The 25,840-nt window shown below is 39.8% G+C and overlaps 2 protein-coding genes across 3 annotated transcripts in view; one reads left to right on the forward strand and one right to left on the reverse strand.

Moving 5' to 3' along the window:
* The first annotated feature begins 8 nt into the window (after positions 1-8).
* LOC140937298 (deoxyhypusine synthase-like) lies at positions 9-9,881 on the forward strand. The gene is made up of 8 exons (XM_073386844.1): positions 9-311; positions 1,008-1,175; positions 1,488-1,706; positions 4,338-4,424; positions 6,537-6,642; positions 7,120-7,223; positions 7,919-8,044; positions 9,088-9,881. Exons 1-8 carry the CDS (start codon positions 27-29, stop codon positions 9,163-9,165), a joined length of 1,173 nt encoding a protein of 390 aa, XP_073242945.1. The 5' UTR covers positions 9-26; the 3' UTR covers positions 9,166-9,881.
* A 9,071-nt stretch (positions 9,882-18,952) lies between these two features.
* The window catches only part of LOC140939184 (uncharacterized), a 14,406-nt gene continuing 7,518 nt past the window's right edge, over positions 18,953-25,840 (reverse strand). Inside the window, exons 1-2 of one of the 2 annotated variants that reach the window (XM_073388754.1) lie at positions 23,463-23,524; positions 18,953-22,530 (exon numbers count right to left, since the gene is read on the reverse strand). In XM_073388754.1, the coding sequence (XP_073244855.1) occupies positions 19,352-22,447 (3,096 nt within the window). In that variant the 5' untranslated portion in view covers positions 22,448-22,530; positions 23,463-23,524 and the 3' untranslated portion in view covers positions 18,953-19,351. Of the gene's footprint in view, positions 22,531-23,462; positions 23,525-25,840 lie in introns of those variants that run through there. The other variant, XM_073388753.1, reaches the window with a different exon arrangement.

Raw genomic sequence — 25,840 nt, forward strand, 5'->3', positions numbered from 1 at the left:
CGAATTACCTAGGTCTTCATGGCTGAATGCCATATAGTCAACCAAAACGACGGAACCGTGGACCATGTGAGAGGTATTCTAGAGTAAATTGTGATAGTGAGAGGTATAATTTTCTGGAAATGTCTGAACTCCCTCAGTTGGTTAAGGACGCAGTTCTTGCTTCTAGTGAACCAGTCGCCGTAGATTCTCTGGAAATAAGGGGGTATGACTTTAGCGACGGGGTAGACTATCATGCTTTGCTTGACTCATACAAAAGTACGGGGTTTCAGGCCACCAACTTTGGAAAAGCAGTGGAGGAAATAAACAAGATGGTAAGAGCATTGTACATAACGATCAGTCAGAGTAATATTATTATTTTATTTCTAAAGACCCAGTCACGTCGTGATTTTGTATCTGGGATGAAAGCAGGGATAAATGATCATGCTCTTAAAATTGTTCATTCTGCCGACAATGCTCATAGAAACCAGTGTGAATGCGGGACTCCTAAGAATGCTCGTCGGAAATTAAGAATCATACCCGCTAAGAAGACCAATCTGGGCATGGCTCAGGCTTTCTTTGCACCCTTAAGGAAACAGACTGCTAACTAAGTTTTACGGTGTTTTTCATTGCACTAAAGATGATGACATCGGACGCTTCATTCAACACAGCATGTCAGTATGTACAGATAGCGCCTTACTCACAACCCTAAGTAATACCTGTATGGGTAAAAATATTGGCATTGTGTACTGAACAGTCTGAGGGAGCATTCATTATTTATGGGGTGGGGTGGGGGTGGCTTTAAAGATTTTTGAGGGGAGGGTGGCCTTTTTCTTGTGTAACAACATCATTCTGCGGCGGCTTATAAGGTGTCTGTGTTTAAGTCTTAATATCAAAGGAACTTGTGCCAATGACATCTATTTTGACAGCCCACCTATAATGAATACCTGGACAATAAGTACAATTGGATGTCCCTTTGATATCCATATTTACTGGCTCCCACTGAAATACGTGTTCATTTTACTGTTTAGATCCAAAAGAAGCTTGAACCTGTTCCTACAACTGACGATGCTACCACTAACCATATCAATCCTGATGAACGACCGATGGATAATTGTACGATATTTTTAGGCTTCACTTCTAACATGATATCAAGTGGTGTTAGAGAGACCATAAAATACCTGCTAAAGAATAATATGGTAGGTAAGAAAGGTTTTGGTGTAATCCACATTTATACAGTACAGCTATTTTATAGGTGAATTTACTAGATCCTTGGCTATATATATAAGGTATTTTATCTATGTGAGTTCGTAATAAAGTGACATATAGCTCCCTTGTTCCTTCAACTGAACAGCAAATGAAAAAGAAAAAATCAACGGTTGAACTAAATACCATGTTAAAAAAGAAGGGTCTTGGTAATAATAATATTTCTTGTTTTGAAGATCAAGATCCTTCGTCTCCCAGTTGCATTTTTCATATATTTGTGGTGATGGAGTGCATGCATCTTTCAGGTAGACTGTATTGCTACAACAGCTGGAGGTATTGAAGAAGACCTTATGAAATGCATGGCCCCCTCATATTTAGGTGATTTTTCATTGCGTGGTGCTGAACTGCGCAAGAAAGGAATCAACAGAATTGGCAACTTAATTGTACCAAACAACAATTACTGCAAGTTTGAAGAATGGATCTTGCCAATTTGGGACAAACTACTGGAGGAGCAGAATACCCAGGTATTGTAAATTGTGTGGTTCCAGAAAATATCCAGACCTCCACCACGGAGGGAATTGGAAATTCCAGGGGGATGGGGGGGTCAGACGCCCAGGAAATTCCAGAGGGGAGGGGGGTTGGACAATAAAATAACTTTCCAGGGGTAAATATCATTTCATTTTCGACCTGAGTTCGAACATTGCTTCTTACCGAACTTACCGAAATTCCGGAGGGGTGGGGGGGCCATCAGTTCCCTGCAAAAATGGAAAATCCAGGGGGGTGGGAGGGTCCTAAGTGAGATTCCCTCCATGGTGGGGGTCTGTATATTTTCTGGAACTACACATTACTTTTGCTAAATTTTTCTGCTCTTGAAATCGCTTAGTATACTAGTAATAACCAAAGGTTATGGAGTGCAGGCGACAACAATCAAAGGTCAAAACGCTTTTCCTCAATCGCTGTACTTTGCGTAAGTTTCACGTGACAGGTAGTCCAAACACGCATGATCAGATTGGGTTATTCCAGAAAAAAATCCACACCCCCACGACGGAAGGCACGGTTTTTTGACACCCCCCCCCCCATCCACCTGGATTTCCAAAACTGCTCGAGCCCCCCTCCACTCAGGATTTCCAAGTTCAAAGACCCTCGCACCCATCTGGATTTCCATAAAATTGTTAGACACCGTGATTTTACTTTAGACTCAATGTGAAAGAATCCTTTTAGGCACTTAGATGATCTTTTTATTAAATTAGTCTCAATTTTCAGTGAATTCTGTGTTTGTTGTGAACGTTAAGATTCCATTTTGCAAATAAGCTCATATTTGAGTGAACTTCTCTTTTTTTCTAGAACAGGCAAAATATACAGCAATATGTACTACAATAAAGCTCAAAACTAACTATGTTCTGGAATAAATGGTTCTCTTCTTTGGACTGAGAAAGAACGAAAAAGGACACTTAGCGCGATGTTACATGACCCGCTGTACCGCTTGTCACAACACTTGCCTTTCAAAATGGCCGCCAAACAATCACGAACAACCACCCTTACAAAATGTACTTGTAAGGCCTGTTAAGTGGTAAATCACCCTGAAATTGCATTAACCTTGGCAAATTTATAATTCAAGGTAAAATCATTGTTTGCTTTACTTGAACTGAGCTCTTTTTTTATGAATTATGCGATTTTTCTTGATATCTTCAAGTTATCACACCTCGCTTCTATGAAAGTAATTAGGGCAAGCCTATGGATGGAAACTTAAAATAAATGTGGTAAGAGGTCTGTAGTTTGAAATAATAATAAAATTTGAAAAGGCAAAGCAATTTTTTGAAAACTTATTGATTGAAGCGATTGAAACATCGATGAAATCGAAAGATACCCCCCGAGGATGTATTTTTAGGTTCAGAGCCCCTCTCACGTCTGAATTTCCAGAGCAGTTACCCCCCCCCCCCCCCCCCCCCAATCCTGTGAGATTTTCCAGCATGCCTTCCGTCATGGGGGTGTGGATTTTTTCTGGAATAATCCATTATCAGTGTCAGATGGTCCAAACGCACGTGATCAAATTACATTCTGTGCATTCCATTCATTGTTAGTGGAAGTCCACATGAATGCTAGCTACATACATGTAATACATGGGTAATAACAACCTGGTGATTAGGATTGCGGGTGCAAATACATTAAAACTGTACAGTGGAACCCCGCTCTATGGACACTCACTTAATACGGACACTCATATATAACAGACAGTTTCATTTGTCCCGACCAAACACTCATAACTTTATATAAATTTTCTGTAAAATTAACGCGGTTAATGTGGACAACAGACACTTTTCTTTGTCCCAAGTCGTAAATTCGCATATATCATCAACCCACATTACAGATACTGCATACCCAAGTACTCTCTATGACTGAATGTCTTAGCAGTGAAAACCTAACCAAAAAGGTGGATGGCCTTTCAAAGGTTCTGTCTGATACTCAGTCAACCTGGCTGAGTCACAAACTAAACCCATCAAAAATTCCACTGTCGTCTTTCAACAACAATATTATTATTGGAAGGTTTTAAAAGTTAATTTCAGTCCGAGACTGTGATAAAATAAATGATCATGAGTTTTCTTTAGGATGAACTTGTTAGAGTTACAGTCAACATTGTCAATAAAATGTCTGCTCTAGTCTTTACGTGTATATCAATAAAACATTTGTCCATGGCATTTTTTCTGACAGCCCACTTAAAACGCACACTACGGCATGTCCCTTTCATGTCCATATTAACAGGGTTCCACTGTACTCAGTTGTTGTTTTTCAGAATTTAAGGGTGTCTTATGTTATGTGATGGTGGGATTTTGCAAAATGGCTTTGACCATCTCATCCTGATTGAAAACTGCATAAACTGGACAAAATAACTAGCTTAAAGGCTAATTAAGATTATTGTGCATTTAAGACATCAGACAAAGCCTCTGAATTTTCTAATATGGTTATGACTCTAACACTGTAGAAATACGGAGCAAAATAAACTCTAGACTGGAGTAATTGCATAACTCACTGCACAAAAGACCTTTTTGTGGCATGAAGTGACCTCCAGAAAATTCTACAAAACTTACCAACATTTTTTGCAACTAATCAGAAGAGTTATTTCAAGCTTCATCACTGACGGTATCTTGCAATTCTAGGGAGTAAAATGGACTCCATCCAAGGTGATTGCACGGTTAGGAAAAGAAATAAATCACCCAGACTCTGTCTGTTACTGGGCCTATAAAGTGAGTAACAATCTTCTGGCTGCTTCTGTAAAAAAAAATTTCTTTCAAATTGTGTGTTTGAGTAAATATGTGTTTGTGTTTGAGTAATTGTTTTTAGCTTCAACTAAACCCTGCCAAGATGACAGGTTCTGCACATTCCCTTCTGCTATTTTTTTTTTCATCAGATGAATTGGGTTCAATTGAGTTGATTTAACCCAATCTTATCCCTTTCCTTGATAATAGTAGCCAACAAAAACACTCACAAGGAAGTTCAAATTTCTTTTTGAAAAATCCTACAAAATAAATAGTACTGTGCAAAAGTTCTGTTAAATGGGTTTCCCTTGAATAGTAACACCATAGGTTTTGGTTAACAGATTTATAAGTTCAAGTGGCAAATGATCTTGCCATAGCATGGTCTAGGAATAAAAGCCTTTTGTCAGCAGGCTAGTGAAAGATGCACTATTTTATTCAAAGTCATTCCTCACTCAGGAAGTTAGAGCCATGGAAATGCCATGGTGTCTTTGCATTTTTAATATTCCTTGTTTTTTTATATAAAACTATTTTTTAGGACTTATTCCCCTCAGCCTCAAACTTAGGGCACTTTAATTACCAAAGTCAGAGCTTTTGGCTAGCCACACCCATCAATTTGAGAATGAAGTAGGCTTTTTTGAGACTTCTTGCAAAAAAACCCATCATTGTCATGTGTACTGTGCATACCATATTAAGCAATAGACTTATCTGTCTACATACTGTAAAATTCCAAAATTAAGCCTGGGGCTTATATTTTTCAAAGGCCCTTTTTGAGGGGCTTATTTACGGAGGGAAATTTGTGTTTCTAAATTGATTGGGCTAGCCTTATAGTTGAAAGTAAATTTACCGTTTTTGCTTTGTTTTACTTTGTATTTGAGGGTAATTTTCCAAGTACAAGCCGGCGGGGGGGCTTATATTTGGAGGGGCGATTTAACGGAGGATTTTTTGGGTTACCCGTTTGGAGGGCTTATATTTGGAGGGGCTTATACATGGAGGGGGTTATTTTCGGAATTTTAAGGTATTCCTGATTCATGGTGCGATTCTTTTTGCAACTAGGCTGGTCTATCCGGCCAGTTGTCACTAATATATTGTTGTAAGTGCTCACAATTTATTCAAACCTTAATTAAGCTATTGTAGTCCCCCTTGCAGTTTGGTTATTGTGTCTCCACTCTATTAGGGGTACCCAATAACTGTTTGTGTTAAATATCTGTTCGAAGAAAAAATATTGCTTAGAAATTTCTATAGCTCAAGAAAGGCTAAAAATTTCTGGATAACTGTTCAATTCATCTAAGATATTGGCATTTTTTCTGTTAACTTCCCTACGTTTTTTGGAAGTAGATTTTTCACATTAAATGTATTTTTCACATTAAATTTGGTTGCAAAAAGAATTTTGGGAATAAATTTTATTCCCAAAATTCCATTTTAGACATTTCCAACTTGTTCGGAAAGATTCAGTTGCTGGGTGCCTTGGACTCTATTTCAAGATAAAAAGGCACCCACAAAGGACCGCAAAGCGAGGCCCCTTAGCCCTTGACCATACTTTATTAAAAAATTGCACTATTTACACTTATAAGACAAGACAAAGGAACAACATTCATCTACTGAACCCTAAGTTGATGCTAGGAAAGCTTAGGAAAAAACACATTTAGATTTTCAGGTGCGCTTCTTTTTAATAATTTACCCACATCAATAAAAGAAGCTACGTCACTTTCCATTTTTAAGAATTTTCTTAGATTTTAGCCATTAGTTTTTTCTTATTAATATAATACTTAGGTAACTTCGATAACTCTCTTATTTGTCTTTATCTTAAACAAATTGTGATTTTTTATGAAGATAAAATCACTTTTTCAAAAAAATCATTGTACATAGTTTTAACTTAGTTTTTAGTCTTTAAAATTTTATTGTGTGGTCATAATTTACACAGGGGCCCCTTTTGATACCAGCCAATGGCTGACAGGGCTACTATACCCTGCGTAACTAAAGTTGACTTGACTTGACTTGACTCTGCCAGAGCATTGTTCTGTTAACCTTTTGACCCCTAGACCGTTCAAAGCTCAGTTATCGTCTGGAGTATTAATATTTGATCATGTTATTATTCAACAGAATAACATTCCAGTATTCAGCCCTGCCATCACTGATGGAGCGCTAGGAGATACATTATATTTTCATTCCTACAAAAATCCTGGTTTAGTAATTGATATTGTAGAAGGTAAATGGATTATTTATGTACAACTCTATGTGGTTCTCAGAAAGTGAATAACAACATCATTTCTCTATTTTTGTGACATATCAACGTTTCTCTTTAATTTCTCTAGTGAATGTGATACTCTCCAGATGAAGATTACTCGTTTTAACTTCACAAGACTTACTGAAAATAACACTTCTGCCATCACTACTTGAAGGAGCTGAATTAGAAATCCACAGAAAACGTATTTCTTTGATAATCACATAAAATCCTTATTTGCCTGCATGACCATGAAATATACAGTCCATATTTGTTTTAGCCAGATGACAATTCATTCTATCTTCACCCCCTTCATTCAAAAAGGGAAATTATCAAAGAAACCAATGCTCTTGCACAAATTCAGTGCTATTTAAATAGGTTTTTCTTCTAGATAATAAAACTAGGTGATATATAAACGGCTAAAATTAAGCTGATAACCATTTTATTCTATTTCTTTTACAGATGTTAAAAGAATAAATAACATATCGGTATTTGCAAAAAACACGGGCATGATAATTCTTGGAGGAGGACTCATAAAGCATCATATATGCAATGCTAACCTAATGGTGTGTGTCCTGTTCATCTTTACCACAGTTGAACAGTTACTATTGATTTTGTCATGCAGAAAAAAATTAAAACTCAAATGGTACAAAACATTCCAGGGAAAAGTTTCCCCAAACAGTTTGAAAACAAAATTTTTTGTTGAAAACTCAAATGGTACAAAACATTCCAGGAAAAGTGTCCGCAAAAGATTGAAAAGTCCTTAAGTGTACTTCTCCCTTTCCAATTTTGACCTATTAAATGACCCGAAAATGCCTAAACCAGCTCTCGAACCATGCTTACTAAGAGTCTCTACAGACTGTTGTTGCACGCCGCTTTGGAGACAACCAAAAGATTTTCCGTGAAATACACAAATGTTACTTTTTTCCCGACCGTTATTTTCCCCAAAAGGTAAATGCCTTAAATAACATGCCTGAGAAAACAGCCGACACTTCCCGAGGTCACCACTGGTTTCCCCGCGTAATGACGTCTGCCCCGGAGAAATGAGCGCATAATGATGACGCGTTACAACCCAGATCTTGGTAGTGCTTCTGATTGGCGGAAAATTGTATGGAATTTCTTCGCTCGTTCCTCACTGAGACGTCGTTTCGCGGGGAAATTGTCGGTGTCATCGTCAAATGTCGGCTGTTTCCTCAGGCTGCTACTGAGTAACAAGGCTGTTGTTGAGGTGAATGCTGTTTTTTTTTGTTTGTCCTCTCAGCGTAATGGTGCCGATTTTTCGGTGTTTGTAAACACTGGGCAGGAGTTTGATGGAAGTGACTCAGGAGCTAGGCCTGACGAGGCAGTATCATGGGGCAAGATTAAAATGACTGCGACCCCTGTTAAGGTGGAGTATACACACAACAGAGCCATTGATTATTACTAAGGAAAGATCTGGCTAAGGGGGAGGAGCACGAATGGCACTGATAGGTCTTATGCGAGGTCCCCTTCCTCCTGTTCTATCACATAGAACAAGGGACGGAGACTGCTGTATGGAATTTGACACAAGCGTGATCCAACAGAGAAACGTTTGACTACTTACCTTTCATTTTTGTGGGTTTTTAACATAATGTAGAATGATTGTCGATACAAACCCCCTTTGAAGTTCTCCTCAAGACTGGATTGCTGTTGTGTCGAATTGCATTATAGGACTAATTTTTACCCAGTTCCCTGTGCAACTTCGTAGGAGGTAGTAAAAGAAGCGATTGATTCCTTAAAACCATCGTGCATTTTGACAAAAGACTAACCCACTGTCATTCATTCTCAGCCTCAAAATGGCCCATTGTAAAAATGAGCCAAATAATAATAGCTCAGTATTATATAGCTGTATCAGCAAGCGGGTAGGATGAAGGGGATCCTACGTTCTGATTGGCTAACCAAGTGGGCTGAATGGGCTCATCTTGCCCACGCGGGATTTCCCGCGTTGGTTCCACAAGAAAAAGTGTTCGTTTCGTCCGTGTAATAAATCCTTTACTGACCAAGCTTGTTCGGTCAAGGTGGCTGAATACTGGCCAATATCCAGCCCTCATGACCGAACAAGCTTGGTCAATAACGCACATAAAAAATTGAGACAAATCGGCGCGGGTCGCACAGTATCTCAACAGAGCGTCCTACCGCCATACGGGTGGCTTTCCGTTTGAGAGTCATTAGGCGTATAGAAGAAGATCATCGCAGTTGTGCCTTGCAGACGCAACTTTTAAAATTGTGGAAAGAAAGCGTAAAAAATTAGGTTGTACGGGATTCGAGCACTTGAACTTTGCAATACCCGTGCGGCGCTTTACCAGTCACAGAGTTTTGTTAGCATCAGGCGTGGTTCTTTTTTGCAAGTACGAAGTCGTTCTTGCCACTGATATTCGTCTGCTGACTCAAATTTTGATTTTGCTTTTCCAGGTTTATGCCGATGCAAGCCTAGTTTTTCCACTTCTCGTAGCTGAGACGTTTGCAAGGAACTTCAAACTGGATAATTAAAACCAAGTTGCCGCATAATGCCGATGTCTCCGATCTGATCGTGAATAGATGAGGCCCATGGGAGCGATATAGGACAGCAGAAATGGTGACAAATGACACGAAGATGGTTTAAATGCCGACAAGGACATGGCCCACTTCTCAGACCTCGAAACGACCAAATTTGAAATTCAGTCTTGGGTCATACGCATCCCCTCCCCTCCCGACGATATTTTCAGTCAACATTTTGCCACTTTGAACATCATCTTCAAATTGAGGGAAACCTCGAAACATTAGTCAAGTAAAATTTAAAAAAAAGCATAGATGTATTGGTAAACTATTTCAGATTAAGGATGGTTGGCTGTGAAGGGTATAACCATGGATTAGATCCAGGAATTAGATACAGTACAACAAACGAATAAAGTTTTCAAAACGCAGAAACCGTGACGTAGCTCCTTTAAGGCCACGTGATCTCTAATCAGCCAATGGCAAGAGTTATATCTGAGAAGAGCAGTGGTATATAACAAAAGAGTGGAAACCTGATGCAACGAACCCCTTTGTGAAGTCCCCAAGACAAGTAACGATATTCTTTGCCGCCCTAATTGCAATCCCGATTTGTCTAACTTACCTCCGGTATAATGAACACATAAGCCTGCGTAGAAAGCGTTTTTTGTGTTGTTTGTTTGTGGCTTTTGTAGTAAGAAATACGGCCCCACGAAAGCTGAGCTGAGGTCAAACGAGAAAATGAGGGGAAAGGGGAAGGGGGGGGGGGGGGAGGAAGAAGGCAGATTTTTTTCTCTCTACCTCCTTCCCTTCCCGCTCTCCCCGCGTTTTTTCGTTTGACCTCGGTACGCGCGCGGCCGTATCTCAATTTACTGAAATAAAAGTTTGAAAAGATGTCTCGATTGTACACTGGATGAGTTATAAGAAAAATTGCTTGGAATAAAATTGAACGTTCAGTACTTAATTTACTTTAAACCAAAAAATAGTTAAGTAAAGCTCATGCTTTAATTGAACTGGAGATTATCGCAGGATTCGTTTTGGTGTTTGATGTAAGCTGTTTTTCATCCGTTTTTGCAGACTTTAAATGAACTTCTTGCAAGTCAGTACCTATTTGTGTTCTCTATTTATGTTAGAGAATCGACTCAAGATGCATTGGCAATTTGACTTAAGAAGTTAAGCAGGTGAATCAGTGTAAGCAAATCGACTTATGGCCGAAACGTCTTAAATGGAAAATAACATACATTAAGGACAACTGCTGGGCATTTGCTCACAACATAATCTCTGGGGAAGGGAAGTTTTAATTAATTTCTTTACTCGGCCCAAGGAGAGGTGAGGTGGGGAGGGGGGGGGGTGGAATCATTCCATACAGCATTCCACGGTCTTTCACAACAAAGTTCCTTTGGTGCTGCTCACAGCGAAAGCAAAAGAGTCAAACGATGATACATGCCAGTCCACAGCATGAATTTATTGGGAATGTCGACAATTTTATCAGTAACTGGCTTGTCGAAAAGGGCTGCAGAGACTTGTGGACGTTTTCAAAGGTATATCGGGCTGTCTTGCGTTTCTGTTCTCAAATTTCGACACCTAACATTATGAAAATATGACCATTTTCACTTTCATGAACGCAGGTGGTAAAATGTCTTATCGTCGCAAACAAGTACAAGTCGCCGGATTTGGGGAGAGTTGAAAAAACTGACCCCCACTCCGCGGACTACCCACTGACCCCACTCCGCGGACTACTCTACGGACTACTCCGCGGACTACTCTACGGACTACTCCGCGGACTACCATGCGGACTACCCTAACTAATCAACCAAATTTACTTTCACGGAGAAAAGAGTTAGAAGAAGCGTACCTGCCTACAAGATCACACTTGATAAACAGCCGCCATCTTGATTTTCGCCATTTTACTCGACCCAGCCCTTCTTCTTCATTGCTACGTCCATTGCAGCTTCCGTTCTTGGATCGTCACGCAACGCTTCTCTCCAAACCTCGCGTGACGATCCAAATAACGACTACGTGCCGTACGTAGGAGAATACGTCTCCAAGGGCCTTGTGGGCCAGGTGAATCCAAAAATATGGTGACTTCCAAGCACGGCTATAAGTAAGTTCTTAAAAACATTTTTAAGCTGAATATAACAAAAACTGTTACCAGCGCCAATAGTGGTCATCGATTGGCTGAACGGCGTGCTCTGACTTGTGGCCGATGAAGACTGGGGCGAGGCTAAAGGAGAGCTGGGTCGAGTAAAATGGCGAAAATCAAGATGGCGGCTGTTTATCAAGTGTGATCTTGTAGGCAGGTACGCTTCTTCTAACTCTTTTCTCCGTGAAAGTAAATTTGGTTGATTAGTTAGGGTAGTCCGCATGGTAGTCCGCGGAGTAGTCCGTAGAGTAGTCCGCGGAGTAGTCCGTAGAGTAGTCCGCGGAGTGGGGTCAGTGGGTAGTCCGCGGAGTGGGGGTCAGTTTTTTCAACTCTCCCCCGGAGTTGGGCATTAACTCGTCGCTTTGACACTGGAGTAATTGGAACTTGCACAAAATGTCAGCCTCAATGCTCTTTCCCTGCATTTGATAGTGATCTTGTGTTTAATAAATAATTTTCTCACAAAACCAGAAAACATTGATGTGGTCAGTATTATTTTATAAAGTAGAATGTAAAAAAGTCATAGAGAAGATAAACCAGTCATGATAATCTTGATGTGGGGGGAGGGGTAGAGAGATGAATGACCTGGAGCACAATACAGCTTTTTGTGCCTTAGTTTTAAGTTTAAATTGGTTTATGGGATTGGTTGCATCTGTTTTCATTGACCAGAGTAATTGCTTTGGTTTCACACTGTTCTGTTGTAGACATTGCAAAGTAAGCATGATGCACTCCTTAAAAGAGTTGATGAGCTTGATACTGAATGTGAGCAGTTAAGGGAAAGGGTGATGGATGCAGAAGGTGAGAAAGATGAACTTCATGGAGTGGTGGAAGACTTGCAAACAGAGAAGGAAAAGCTTTCTAAAGAACTTGACTCAAAACAGGTGCACAACTGTTTCATCTTAGATTCATTATAACAGTTAATAACAAAGAACATCCTTATAAATTTAGTGCCATTTCTCACCATCTCTTTGTGATCATCCTAGCCACCTGAAGGTCAATTAAGTCATATGCAGGGCAAAGGTAGTACCTTCTTACTCAGTTATTTTAACATCATGAGTGTTATTCCGAGCCCAAGGATCAAACTTGCAAACTCCCAGTCCACAGACCAGCTCTCTGTCATCTGAGGTAACCTTGTAAGTCCTTAGAGTGACCAACATCAATTTTCTCATTACAGTACTTATACACAGTGGAGAGGAAAGGTTATGAGCATTAATGAATTGATAACCAAAGGGAAATTGCTCTGATCTGTAAGCAAATTCTCACCACTATTACTTTAGGGAAATGTATGGAGATCAGTTTGGAGAATTTATATGTTGATATTGGAGCTTGACTATGTCACAGTTGAAAACACAGGGACAAGAAGTAATGGACAATAAAATTGTGTTTATGTCCTGCTAGAGCTTAGTGACAGTAATACGGGGAAAGGGATTTCTTCCGTCGCAAAGAGAACTGACCCTTCTCTCGTGCCTCTTAATTGTTCATGGGTGCCTTATTCTCCTTCTTCCACTTCACAAACTCTAGTGTTGTGCTAAAGAAAAAAAAATGCGACTCCTAAATTTTGCATACTACACAGCAATAGTAATTACAATAGCTATAGAAGGGAGTTGTCACTATACCGTGTTACTGTACCATGTGACTCTTGGTACAGGCAGTAGGAGTATAAGAATCCCCATCCGGCTGCCTCCCTTTCCTTGAATGTGGTCCTTCAGTCTATCCATGCAATTGTGCTAGCAGATTTGAAGACACCTAACAGATTTATTAGGTGTCCCACGCATTCACTTCCTGTTTTGGAAAGGCGTTTTGTAAATTGCATTTTAACAGCTTTTCTCTTGAATGAGAAATGTTCATATCAGTTCAAAAATTTGTGGATGGTACGTGTTTAAAACGATTTCTACTTATAAGTGAGATTCACAGGGGTTCTTATTCACCAGCAGAGTTGAACCAGCAGGATTCCATTTCAATCTCGTCCAACATTGATCTGTTAAGTTTTTTTCTGTTAAAATGAGAGTTGACTAAATTTGACTGCCTGCTTCTCATTCCGACAGAGTCTTCTGGAAGATTTAAGAGACGAGAAGGAAAAACTATTGCAAGAGGTGGAGGAATTTGAAGTAAAGACAAGTGAACTTGAACAACACTTGAAGCATAGTGAAGAAAAGCTACAACTGGTGGTAGAGTTTCCCTCCATCGATGCCAAACAGTCGACTCAATCCCAGTCTGATAAAGGAGTTATGTTCAATGGCGAAGGCCCATCTGAGGCGGAAGTAGCGCAAGACATGGAACGACAGGTTATGGCGAACAACATCAGAATCATGACTCTTGAGGAACAGAATGAACAATTGAGGAAGTCAATCGCTTTCCTGATGAATGCCCGCTAAAACCTATCGAAGAAAAAGGTGTGTGCATATTCAAAAAATTCTGCACTTTTTGCGTTTGGAACATAGGCTTGTCTGATGATTTTGTGTCTTAAGTGTTGCTCTGTTTAACAATTACAATGATTATATGCGAGTACCAGATCGAGTTCGAGTACAACTTTGAAATTTTAATTAAGCCGGTTTTGTCTTTGAGTACCAATTTCTCTTTACTCTTACTCAGTGATCAGCAAATAGGAAGACTTGCCACCAACTGAGCCGTGTTGCTCGAAAAACGATTATCGCTAATCGAGGGTCAGTTACCGAGCAATTTAGATGCTTTGTTTGCATTTGACCTGGTATTATCTCTAACCTGGCTTCGAACAACTCGGTCTATAATCCTTTAAGCCCTAAAAGTGATCAGCATCGCCAAAACTTGTAACTGTTATAAAAGTCTCCAGCCGTATGTCGTGTAAGAGGAAGTTGTTTGTCTTTCATGTAAGTGGCGGCAGTTTTTTATAACTTGTTGAGCTGAAAGGTCTTTCTTCACCTAGTAGAATATGTTTGAAATATGCCTCGTTTTTATTGCTGTCGTAATAATTTATTTTCTTTTGTTGTAGTTGTTGTTGTAAAATGGTTATAAAAAACTTAATGGTTGCTTATAAGCGGTAGTCTTGTTTTTGCAATGCGCTGGTTTGGTTGAAAGAAGTGTCACCTCCTCTGGCAAGATGTTTGGTACATATGCAAAGGATTTACCATTTCCAGACTACAGTTTTCAAGTATGTAGTTATCTACCTGCCGCAATTTTCTTGGAATCAAGTTAAATGAACTTCAATGAGAATAACACCTATGTCAGGATCAGTCTTCTGAACAACGATAGGATTTTTTTTTCAACAGTACCAACTAGGGGTCATTGAATGTTGTGCATTATTTCAAATGAGTACCCTGCAGAATTTGCATTCCTCTTACAGATTGATGAAGAAAAATGCTGTTATCCGTAGCAAGATCCAGTTCTAACCAGTGGCGGATCTAGACTTTCAGGTAAGTAGGGGGCCCACTCATCCAGAACCTAAGTTACGAGGGGCACCCGCTCCCGCTCTTGAATTTTTTTTTTTTTTAGGGGGGGGGGGGGGAGGGCGGGGAGCTCTGTGGGCCTCAGTTTGGCCTAAAGCCCCCCGAGCCCCTCCCCTGGATCCGCCACTGCTTACAAAACCTGTTGTCAGCATCTGCGTCTTAACGTCCACGAAGTGATTATAGTGACAGTAATAAGTATCCAGAAATGCCATTTTTTAGACTGTGGCACTGTGATCTGCAACTGCAGCAGGTTTCCTTAACTGCGTACTATTGTTTTAAGCAAGAATGCTGCAGGTGATAATGACTTCGCTGATTTTACACTTGCCACCTTAGATGATGGTGATGATGATGATAACAGCGACAACTTGGATACCACTCTACCCTGAATGTGTAAAAGTAAACGGTTGCTCTTACCATAAACATTTTCAAACGGCAGTCAAGTCGTGCAAGTAAACCTCCAAGCTAAGCAGGAAATTCCTTTAAGGCTGTATGATGAGCCAATAAATTTGGCAGCCGAGACTGATGAAAGTGCTGTTGTGGAACAGGTGCAATTACAAGTTCAAAAATGGTGTTCTGTTGGTTAAGATTAACAAAACTAGAGCACTCCTGTACTTGCTTCATCAAGGAATTTAAATACATTCCAACTCTAGTGGTAACCAAACAGGGACGCTGGCGAAGGGACAAGAATCATTACAGCTATAATGACTAACATTTAAGAACGGTGTCTACTAATACGAAGGTATCTTGCGCGACTTACCACAATTGGGAAAAGAAGATCTTAACAGGGGTTATTGGAATCTGAAAAGAAAATTGGGGGTAACCGTGCAGTTTTTAGAGTTAATAAAGCTACAAGATTGAAAAAAAGAGACGAATTTCTTGGCATAATTCCCAAAAATTCTTTTTCTTCTTCTACAAAAAACAAATAATATCCCCAAAAAGCTTTAGTGTAAAATACAGATGGTACCATACCAACTACCCTTCATGCGATTTTTAAACTAAATAACTTTTGCACACAACAAAAGATTGTGTTGAATAGGCTTAACACGTTCATTTTTATAACATAAAAAGTAGGGGTTACCACGCGTTTTTAGATTGCATATTAGTTTTCTTGTGTTGAATCGCTTGGTTTTTTTTTTTTCAGTTTTTTTCTTTTCCTACCTGGTAAGTTAAGCCTTGTTGCCCTCTCTTTGTGAGTCATGTGCGCGCCCAAGGATTTATTTGAGTTACGCATGCTTGCATTTAGTCTTGCAGTAATGGTGATAAAGTAAAGAAAAGACCATTAAAATCGGAGGTGGAACACTTTCAATGATATTTTATTGTTGTTGCGATAGGATAACTCTAACAAGTAATTTCTTAAACGTTTTTAAACCATTGCAAATAAATTGGCTAATGCGCTCTTGGATGTGAAGTCTGCTAACATAAGCCCATCCAAATATTTGTAAATACTCACTCTCATCATGTTACGTTTAGCCAGTTCGAAGGTCGGTCAGCGGTAATCCTGGGTTGACTATCATCCAATCTCGTACCCAGAGTCCTCGGGCTCTTTGGTCAGCGGAAAGTCGCCAGGAGAGACTCTGGGAAAATGGAATTTAAGAATTTTTCTGATTGGTCATTTGTATAACAAAAGAAGGCCGACCGGAAGTTATCGGGGAACCAGCTATCTCATTTTGGAGGGAGATTTAAAAGGCCAAAGGGTTTTTTTTGTATTTTTTTGTGTATGTGCCATGTGTCTATTTCAGTTCTTTTTTGTTTGTTTGTTTTGCATAGCCTTTTATTCGTTCACTTGAAACACATCAAAAATGAATAAACGTCTTTTAAACTATGAGCAATGGTTTTTCGATCGAACATTAGCCGTTCTTGAGCGGGAAGTTTATACACCGCGTCATAGGACGGTAACAACGCGACAAAATGCAAGCAGCGAAACATGATTATTGTCGCTGCTGCAACATGATTTTGGGAAACAAGTATATCAGTCTTTTCGGGGAGAAAGCCGTAGGAGAAGGCATTGTTGACGCTGTGACTCGTGAAATGTCGAGCGAGCGAGAAATTCGTCGTAGTTTGCATGTCTCAGTTTCATTGTGAAAATGAAGTCAAACAAGGACACAGGGTACAAACAAACAAATTGTAGACCTCATTATATACTAGACAGGATAGATATTTGGTGTAAATTTTGAAAACTTCACTGTTCCCTGATAAGAAGAAGGCCAGAGTAAGAGTTCTTTATGGCTGACAAAGTGGCATGAAACTTCCCACCTAATGTATATGAAGGTTTTGTGTGTCACTGTGGGACTTGAGATTGCCTAAATTCAACGTATTTTGGCTGAAACATTTGTTGGAGGATCGATTTGTGTCGCGCCGAACCTCTGAACTGTCACGTCAGGAAGGTCAAATTACGCTCAAGTGCTCCGTGAATTTTTCGTTCCCAAAAATTCATTTCATGTGTTGCCCAGAGTTTTGAAACTATGTTTTGAAAGCTTAGAGATTGGTTTTTAATGTGGAATGTCTTTTTATGTTTGAAATCATGTACCGGGTGTGATTTTGGGCTTTTGAAATTTGACAATTTTTTGCGCGCGTAAAATCCCTAAAATTTTGTAAATATTTAAAAATCAATAAAATATTCCAGTTGCAATTAATTCAAGAACATGACCCCGAAATATGTGTATTAAAATCCATTTAATACGATAAGAAGCTTTTTGGGTTGAATGATATTTGAATTCGATTGAAATCGTGGTCTTTTCGTAGCCCGGTCTAGAGGCCCGAAAAAGCAGTCTGGCGGAGGCCGTAAATCGCGCGAATTTGACATCGCCGTATCGCCAAAATATTTGTCCAATGGAACTAAAAGTTATATTTTCATTACTAGAATACCTAGAGTAGTCTACAGAATTTTTTTGAGATTTTTTGAAAAATTTTATATTTCCCACTTTTGGTCGATATTTACAGTCATCCGCTCTTAAGGATGTTAAAGTGAAAGATTTATAAACATAATTATTGGTTTACATATATCACTGTAAAGGAATGTTGCTTAATATTGCTAACCTTTGAAAGTCACCAAATTGATGTTATGCCAGTACCAAACGCCTGTAGATTTTGAGGTGGTTAGGGCTGGAGGAACTGGGGTTGACCCTTTATCAAGGCAATAGGGCTTATTCAACTATCGAATTGCATTACTCTCTGTAGACATACTCACCCTTTGTTCCCATTAAATGGTTTGTTTTGGTGGCATTTATTTCACTTTAATTCCAATATGTTAGCCTTTCTCAACTGTATAATTTTTTTTAATTCAAAAGCAGTTCATTTTTCTAAGGGAAAAGTGTTATTTAGCTTTTGTAAAACCTGTTTGGCAGACTTGGTGAAAATGATCCCCAATTTCTGGGGGAGAAACATCAAAGTAGCCTGATGTGGTGGACCCGTAACAACAAACACGAGCATTGTGAAGAAGGGCACATGTCACATACATTTTGCCAACAGCACTTAAACTTATTTTCACGATTTTTTGGAAGTCCAGAAATTTAAAATAATCAATTATGTCAGCAAAAATCCATTCAACAGAAACTCTGACTTCACTCATAGATTCACTCCATGCAGACTGTATGGGAGTTAGTCCACCTCCTCGAAAAGGCCCTTGCAGATGTAGGCGAAGGGGATATGCTGGATCTCCATAAATACATAGGGGGTTCCCATTTGTGTCCACTGAAAATCTTTGCAATTGGTTTAACACTCCAGATCTAGTTAATATCCCACTATCATGTCTCTTTCCCTCGACGGGCCCAAACAGGTTCGCAACAAGCGAGAAGCATGAGCCAGGAGAATGGTGTCACGGAACTTTGGCATGGTTTTAAAAAGACTTTCGTTGACTTAAACACGATAAACATCAATGGCCGTCGTCAACGTTCTCGCTCGTAAAGTTCGTAATCTCAATGTTCGCGGGAACGCCAACACGACACAGCTCGGCTCGACCCAGACTTCTCACGTTGCCGTTCCCGTCGCCGTTGTCGGATCGTAAAGTCTCTAATATGGCTTGTACAACACTTTGAAGAGCCGTGACACGTCACACACATCTGAGCTCTCCGGAAGAGCGCCTTTCGAGAAGGTTCATTCAAGGCCATAAGAGTATATAAGCCTGCGGAATAGAGAGAGAGCCCTAAAACCTGGAAAAAGTGGGCGGCTGTTTGATTTTTAATTACCTATAATTTAACGAAACGCACATGAACTCGTACTTGTAAATTACGGTAATTAGTATACAATGTAACTGCAGCCTCTCTTTTCGTTTTTTTCAGTATTTTTTTAGGAGCTATGGCAATGCAAGTTTATCAAATTTCTTTTATGTAATGTGTCAGCGCTTTTATCTTGCCCCGCCTATTTAAGCTGTGTAGCTATTTGCGGGGCAACAAATGATATGTATAATATCATTATTTGTATAAAATACTATTTGTAACCTAAAATAGATAGAAGATTGTTGTGGCCGTTGATGATTTGATTGTCCTTCCAGAGTACTTCTCAATAACTGCCTGAGCAGTAGAGGGGTGAATAATGTTCACACTATAAAAAAATACATGTATAAAAGGAAATGTAACCGTAATGAGCCGGATAATTGAACAGGTGGACCATTAACTCAATCAAACTTCAAACTGAACCACAACTGGGTTTAGTCACTGAACTGATGCAGTGTAGCTACATTTAGCAGATGACGCAGACACTGACATTCAGCTTCCAGTATGTATTGATCATTGACAACTGTCATGCTATGGTTGACAAGTAAGTTCACTCCAGACACAAAGAAGCTCTTCAACTCACTTCTTTCGATGGATAATTCCATACGCTCGATGATCCTCTTCGCCCATGTTATGCTGACTTCATCTGACTTGCTGTCTCTAGCCAGCTCCAGCGTAGGGTCACAAGCATCCTTGGCCGCCTTGAGCTCGTGCAGAAAACACGTCTTCAACATGTATGAAGATATAGTTGCCTCCATCAGGCCATCTATCTGATCGTGGTCGTATATTTGTGGCATGTACAAGGTGTCCTTTAGCGACTTTAGCAAGATGTATGCTCGCAGAACAGGAAGGGGTATATTTTGCAAAATCTGGGCTTCATATTCAGACACCGATATGCGAAAATGTCCATTCCAGTTCTTTACCAAGCGTGGATTTGGTGTTTTGAGAACTATGCTAGTTTTCCTTTCTTTTGGGGACGTTATGAGGCCAGAATGATTCACTTCAATACATTTAGGTGTCCACAAAGATGGTTTGATGGTAGGTACAATGTCTACTTCGATTAGCAAGTCTTTAAACAGTGTTCCAACCCAGCGGAAGGCCAACTTGCTGATGGAACCCTTGTCAACTTTCAGATGTTTTCTGAGGTAAAGGCTTTCTGAGGCAATAGTACCTCCACTAAAAATAGCATCGTTGATCGCTGTATAGAGGTCACGAATCAAATTCCTACTATCCAGGAAACCATCAGTGTCCAAGTAGCGCGTCAAATTGTGATCAAAAGCTTCACTCTTCCGCAGTCGCAATCTTGTGTATCCCAAAGGATGTGCTTCTGTTTCTTCTGGGATAAAACTGTCACTGAAATTGATCAAAGTCCATTTATAGTCAAACTCATTTGGAAATCCAATTTTTGTACCTTCAGCCCAACTACCGGATAAACTTACATCACATCTGAGCAGAGGATTCAGCTGGGCCACCTTAGAAGCAGCATTTGTTATAGTGGCATGTATCACAGCTGCAATGTCAGTGTTTTCATTGTTGTCAGGACACAATCCCATGTCTCTGCAGTCTAAAACAAATCTTTTCGTGTAACGATTGAGAGGGCCTTTGTGCTCTACTAAGTGTTCTGTCCATTCCATGAACATGACACTTCTTCCTTGATGATCTATTTCGCGCAAAATTGGACAGTAAGGATACATGTCCTTCTTCCCACTACACTCTCTTTGAACAACAAAAACAACTGAATCATCAGAACTGCAGGTTTCCCAGGAAGGCGAGTTTTCTGAAGCTGTATCTTGATTCTCATGGACAGGCACGTGGGAAGAAACATCTGCAGGGCTGTGTTCGTCGTCACGAACTGCAAGGCCACCGTCTGCACTAGAATGTGTAAATCTTTCAATGGTATCATGACTTTCTGTAGCATCTGTTTCACATGATTCTTGCAAGGAGCCAGACTGGGCATAGGGAGAAAACAGGTCAGCACAATGCAAAGCTGTATCAGTTTCCGAAAGATATGTTACGCCCTGAGAATCCATGATTCCCTCTTCTTTTACTCCTGTAACGTCCCTGAGATAAGATATCTCGTCAAGTATGCCTAGTTCTTCACAAATAATGGTATCCTCAAGTAATCGAGCTATATCACAAGGAGTGTTTCCCATGTTGTCTTTGATGGATAATGAAGCACCAAATTCCAAGAGTTTCCTCACAACAAGCACTTCATGGTACCAAATGGCCCAGTGCAGAGGAGTTGAGTCAAATTTGTCCTGGATATTTACGTTAAGATAGTCGTGTTTGTCAAATCTCATGAATGCTTCGAATGTTTCATAATCTATTGTAGAACGATGTAGAGCTGTCTCACCTGTGCGTGTTTTCAAGGTTGCATCTGCTCCAAGCTCCAGTAACTTTGTTATTACAGCGACATCTTTCTCTCTCAATGCAAAATGAAGGGGCGTGAAGTCAGCATTGTCTGTACTGTTAACGTCCAATCCAGCAGAAGCAAGTAGCTGAATGACATCGCAAACACCAGCTTTTTCTGGGTATTCATCCTCTTCCTCCATAACTGGTACGAGCACGGTTGGCAAAACACACATGTGTAATGGGTTTAAGCCGGCCTTGTCCACGGCCTTTACATTTGCACCTTTGTTGATAAGTGCCTGCACTGTGCTCACATTCGTGAACTGAGAACTAGTAGCATAGTGGAGTGCAGTTCTGCCATAGCAATCAGCTTCGTTAATATCGCACCCATGTAAGAGTAGCCAATTCAGACAATTGACAAAGTCGACACTGTATGGCTTGCCACACAATTTATGAAGAGCTGTCTGTCCCTTGATGTCCCTGGCCGTAGCATCAACCATAGTTGTGCTGTCTGAAACAAACTGCATGCCTTCAATACAAGCGACTGAGGCTAGGGCATGAAGAACGGTTGCACCAGTCGTGTCCTTCTTGTCGACTGACACTCCTCTGTCTATTAATTTTGTCAGAAAATGCAGGCATGTGTGGTTTGGTGAGTTAGATCTCTCGTCAAAGAGATGGATAGCTGATACAAAATGTATTAGAGAACGCCCACTGGAGGATTGCTGCTCCAAATTGCTACACATATCAAGAAGTAGGAATACCGCCTCTAGGTCAAACTCCAGGCCCTCCAAAACATACCCCTCAAGCATGTGCAAGAGTGCCGTGTTCCCTGCATTGTTGACATGGTTGGCACTGGCCCCATTTTCCAACAGACAATTACGGATTTCTGGATCTGTAGATTTATATACTGCCGAGAATAAAGGCGAGTCACCGTCTTCGTCTACGAGATTCACATCTGCACCATATTCGACCATGCACCGAACAATGTTGACTTTATTACGCCGTACGGCAGAATGGAATGGGGTGGCCGTACCATCGATTAGATTAGAAGTTACAAAGTTGGGGCTTGCTCCTCTCTCCAGCAAGTTCTTTACCTCATCGAAGTCGTCTGCCATCACAGCTTCCAACAGCTTTCCACTCACATCAATGGATGTCTTATCGGGTGGTCTTGCCTCTGCCATTATTTGAGAGTTAATCTGAATCTCGTACTTCGGGTGAACAGGGTGAGAGGAATGCAAGCTTGTGCAAACTGAACCAATTGTACCTACAACCAACAAAACAAAAGCACAATGACATATCAGGCTTTTGCTTAATTTCTTCCTCTATGCACTGGCAGATGCTTTTCTTTGAAACCAAAATGATTTGAGCTAAACTAAGGAGACAGTCTAGTAAGATTTCAGGAAACTACTACTAATGTATTCTCACGGGCAAAAATCTGCAAGGTTTTAAGATATCACAGTGAAACTTTTCCACTATACTTCACCCAAAGATTTTGTGCTGAGGATTGTGACGCCTCTTATCAATTTTATAGTTAACAATAAACTTTGAATATTACGAACTAAATTTGAGATTGTGTGTCCTATGATTTTGCCAGGATATTCCAATGAACTTGCCCAAAACATTAATGACAATAGATAGACAACAATTTAAAGGCTCTATGCACAATCATTCTGACTGATATTTCTTATATGTAAGTTATTTTGTCAAATCACAGCCTAATAGAACTCTTTATATATGTCACTGAAGTAAAAAACACCTTCAACGCTCGATTTATCATACCGAATTAAATAGACCTGCAAAGTTTAATACGAATCTGTTTCAAATTCACAGAAATATGGAGCCTCAAAGTTGCCAATTTACGAAAAAGTGTATGCCAGTGCAGCTGCCCCCTAGCATACAATTCTTTGTAAAGAGCACCCCTCTATATAAGAACCTGCAGTGTAGTCTAAAAAGGCAAATTTGATGATATGGACAGCTATCGTCCTATCTCTATTTTGCCTGCAGTTTCTAAGGTGCTAGAAAGAGCTGTACACCACCAATTATACGCTTATCTCCAGTGCCACAAAGTTCTTAGCCCGTATCAATGCGGCTTCCGGAAGTGCCACTCCACGGAGTGGGCCGCTATGTGTTTCGCGGATACAATCGGAAGAAACATCGATCAAGGTCGGCTGACTGGTGCGGTTTTTATAGGCTTACGTAAAGCATTCGATACCGTCAACCATGAAGTGCTGCTGAACAAACTGCGGGGTCTTGGAGTGTTGGATGGTGAACATGAGTGGTTTAGAAACTAGCTGCAAACCGCACCCAATTTGTAGAATTTCAGGGTGTGTCTAGCGCAGCTGAACCAGTGTCTGTTGAAGTATTTTAATAACTATTTTGTTTTTAATAAGTACATCTGTACACGCTCAACCCGACAGAGCAATTTATTACATCTGCCTGCAATAAGAACGGAAACAGCCAGGAGATCCTTTTATTATTATGGAAGTACGATTTTTAATAATCGCTGTAAATGTACATAATTTAGGCTCTTATTTCTTAGGTTTTTATTTCTTTTTTAACTTTATTATGTATTTATTTTTTTATTTAATATCTGGCTTAGAGCCACCACTCGCAATCTGCACCAAGCATTACAATCTCACAGACTTTTGTGAAAGCCCTACTTAACATTGTAAAATCTGCTGTTTTAATTTACAGTAGTTGCTAAAAACGGGGCAGAAACTCAAAGATCTGGCCTAGAGCCACCACTCGCAATCTGCACCAAGCATTAAATCTCACAACATACTGTAATTCTATCAAAACTCCACTTAATACAAACTGCTGCTTTGATGTGTTTACTAAAAAATAGTGTAGAAACACAACGATCTGGCTTAGAGCCGCCACTCGCATTATCTACACCAAGCATTATATGAAAACTCCACATAATACAAAATCTGCTTTCTTAATTTTTTTGCTACATACGAAAAAGTAACATTACCTACATCCTACTCTTAAAAGAAAATATTTAATATTTCTTTATACCCCTTTCATAAGAGTTCTTAAAAGACCCCCAGGAAACGCTTCCTTTTCTGAAAGTGACCCACCAAAAACAATCACGATTTTGAAAATGACCCCCCAGCAAAATGGTCGGCCCACCCTCACAGGTAATAAACGACCAGTCCCTTTGTATTGAGAGAAGACCAAATATCGGAAATGTCTTCAAAGAAAAAAAAAATCAAGATACATGAGGATAAAAGGCTTGCATTAAAGTAATAAAGGGAAAGTACCGGTTCTGGTCCGATTACTAAAGTTAACCCTTGTGCGGGGTTAGTACTTGGATGGGTGACCACCTGAGTATACCCCATGCTGTAGACTTTTTCTTCCCTTTGCTTTCTCCTTAGCATTGTCATTGTTTATGTATTATTGTTTAATCTGGTTTTTGACACAATATTACACCGAATTCTATTATTTGAAAACAAAAAACGTCGGGAATCGCACTATGATATGACTGGACGTGATCGTGCGGCAATAATTATTGTCGCGACCGGAAGTCGCATAGTGTGACATTTGTTTACCTTTTTAATCTTATATCTTTTCATGAACTGATGGCGTGATCGCCTAAACAATCGCGCATTGATTCTACGATATGTAGAATTTCACAGATTGTAATCGAGATAGCTCAGAGTAAAAAACAGGGAGTGTTGTAAGGAAGGCTGCGAAACGTGCAATTAAAGTGATGTCAAATTACCAAGCGTGAGTTCTGTTGTCGGCGTGAATCTATTCCCGACATTATTTTCATTTTATGACATATTCGCACCACACTAAATCAAAGTGGGAAGTTCAATTACCAGCTGGATTGTAGAAAAAAAAAGCATATGTACAGAAATATCAGGATATCAGGCTTGCATATATTAACGTTATAAAGCAGTACAGGCACTTTACACATCCACCAAAGGCTATAAACTTAGCTGTGATGATATGGCATTTATAATAATGACTGTCTCTTGCCTCAGAACTAAATACTTACTTCTTCACGGGACGTTTACACACTATAAAATACATCAGGGGCACCCAACGAGGATATAGTTCAAAACCACTTAACATAGCATTGTTGAACGTATTTTAGTATTTAAACGGTAGATATAGGCATATTTCTATCCCCTAAAAACTTTTCATCTGTTCGGATTTCCTAGCTGAAAGTCTAGTGATCCGAAAATTATAGGGATCAAAACTTCATGAAACTTACCTTTTCGAAAATTTCACCCAAGAAAAGGCTCCCGAAAATTCTAGGTGGCCTTTTTTAGGGTAAATATTCGATTAAAATGGGTAATTATACCATTTTGTAGATGTTCGAAAATCCTAGGAGAGGCAGGCAAGCAACAAATTTTACAACAAATGTTCCGAAAATTCTAGTTCTCAAATCGTCTTCCGAACAGATATTTTCCCGAAAATTGCCGTTGGGTGCCCCTGATACATATTAGTAAGTTTCTCGATCCGATATTAAAAGGATATAGAGGATTTTAAATACTTGAAGGAGTTGCCTCATAAAGGTCTCTTCAGGGGCACCCAACGAGAATATAGTTCAAAATCACTTAAAC

This window comes from Porites lutea, chromosome 5 (assembly GCF_958299795.1).
Source record: "Porites lutea chromosome 5, jaPorLute2.1, whole genome shotgun sequence".
Taxonomy (NCBI): Eukaryota; Metazoa; Cnidaria; class Anthozoa; order Scleractinia; family Poritidae; genus Porites; species Porites lutea.

Coding starts and splice junctions, on each gene's coding strand:
- LOC140937298 (XM_073386844.1), top strand. CDS start 27: ATGCCATATAGTCAACCAAAACGACGGAACCGTGGACCATGTGAGAGG. Junction 6,643..7,119: donor AGTAATTGATATTGTAGAAG/GTAAATGGATTA, acceptor TTTCTTTTACAG/ATGTTAAAAGAATAAATAAC. Junction 7,224..7,918: donor TATGCAATGCTAACCTAATG/GTGTGTGTCCTG, acceptor TTGTCCTCTCAG/CGTAATGGTGCCGATTTTTC.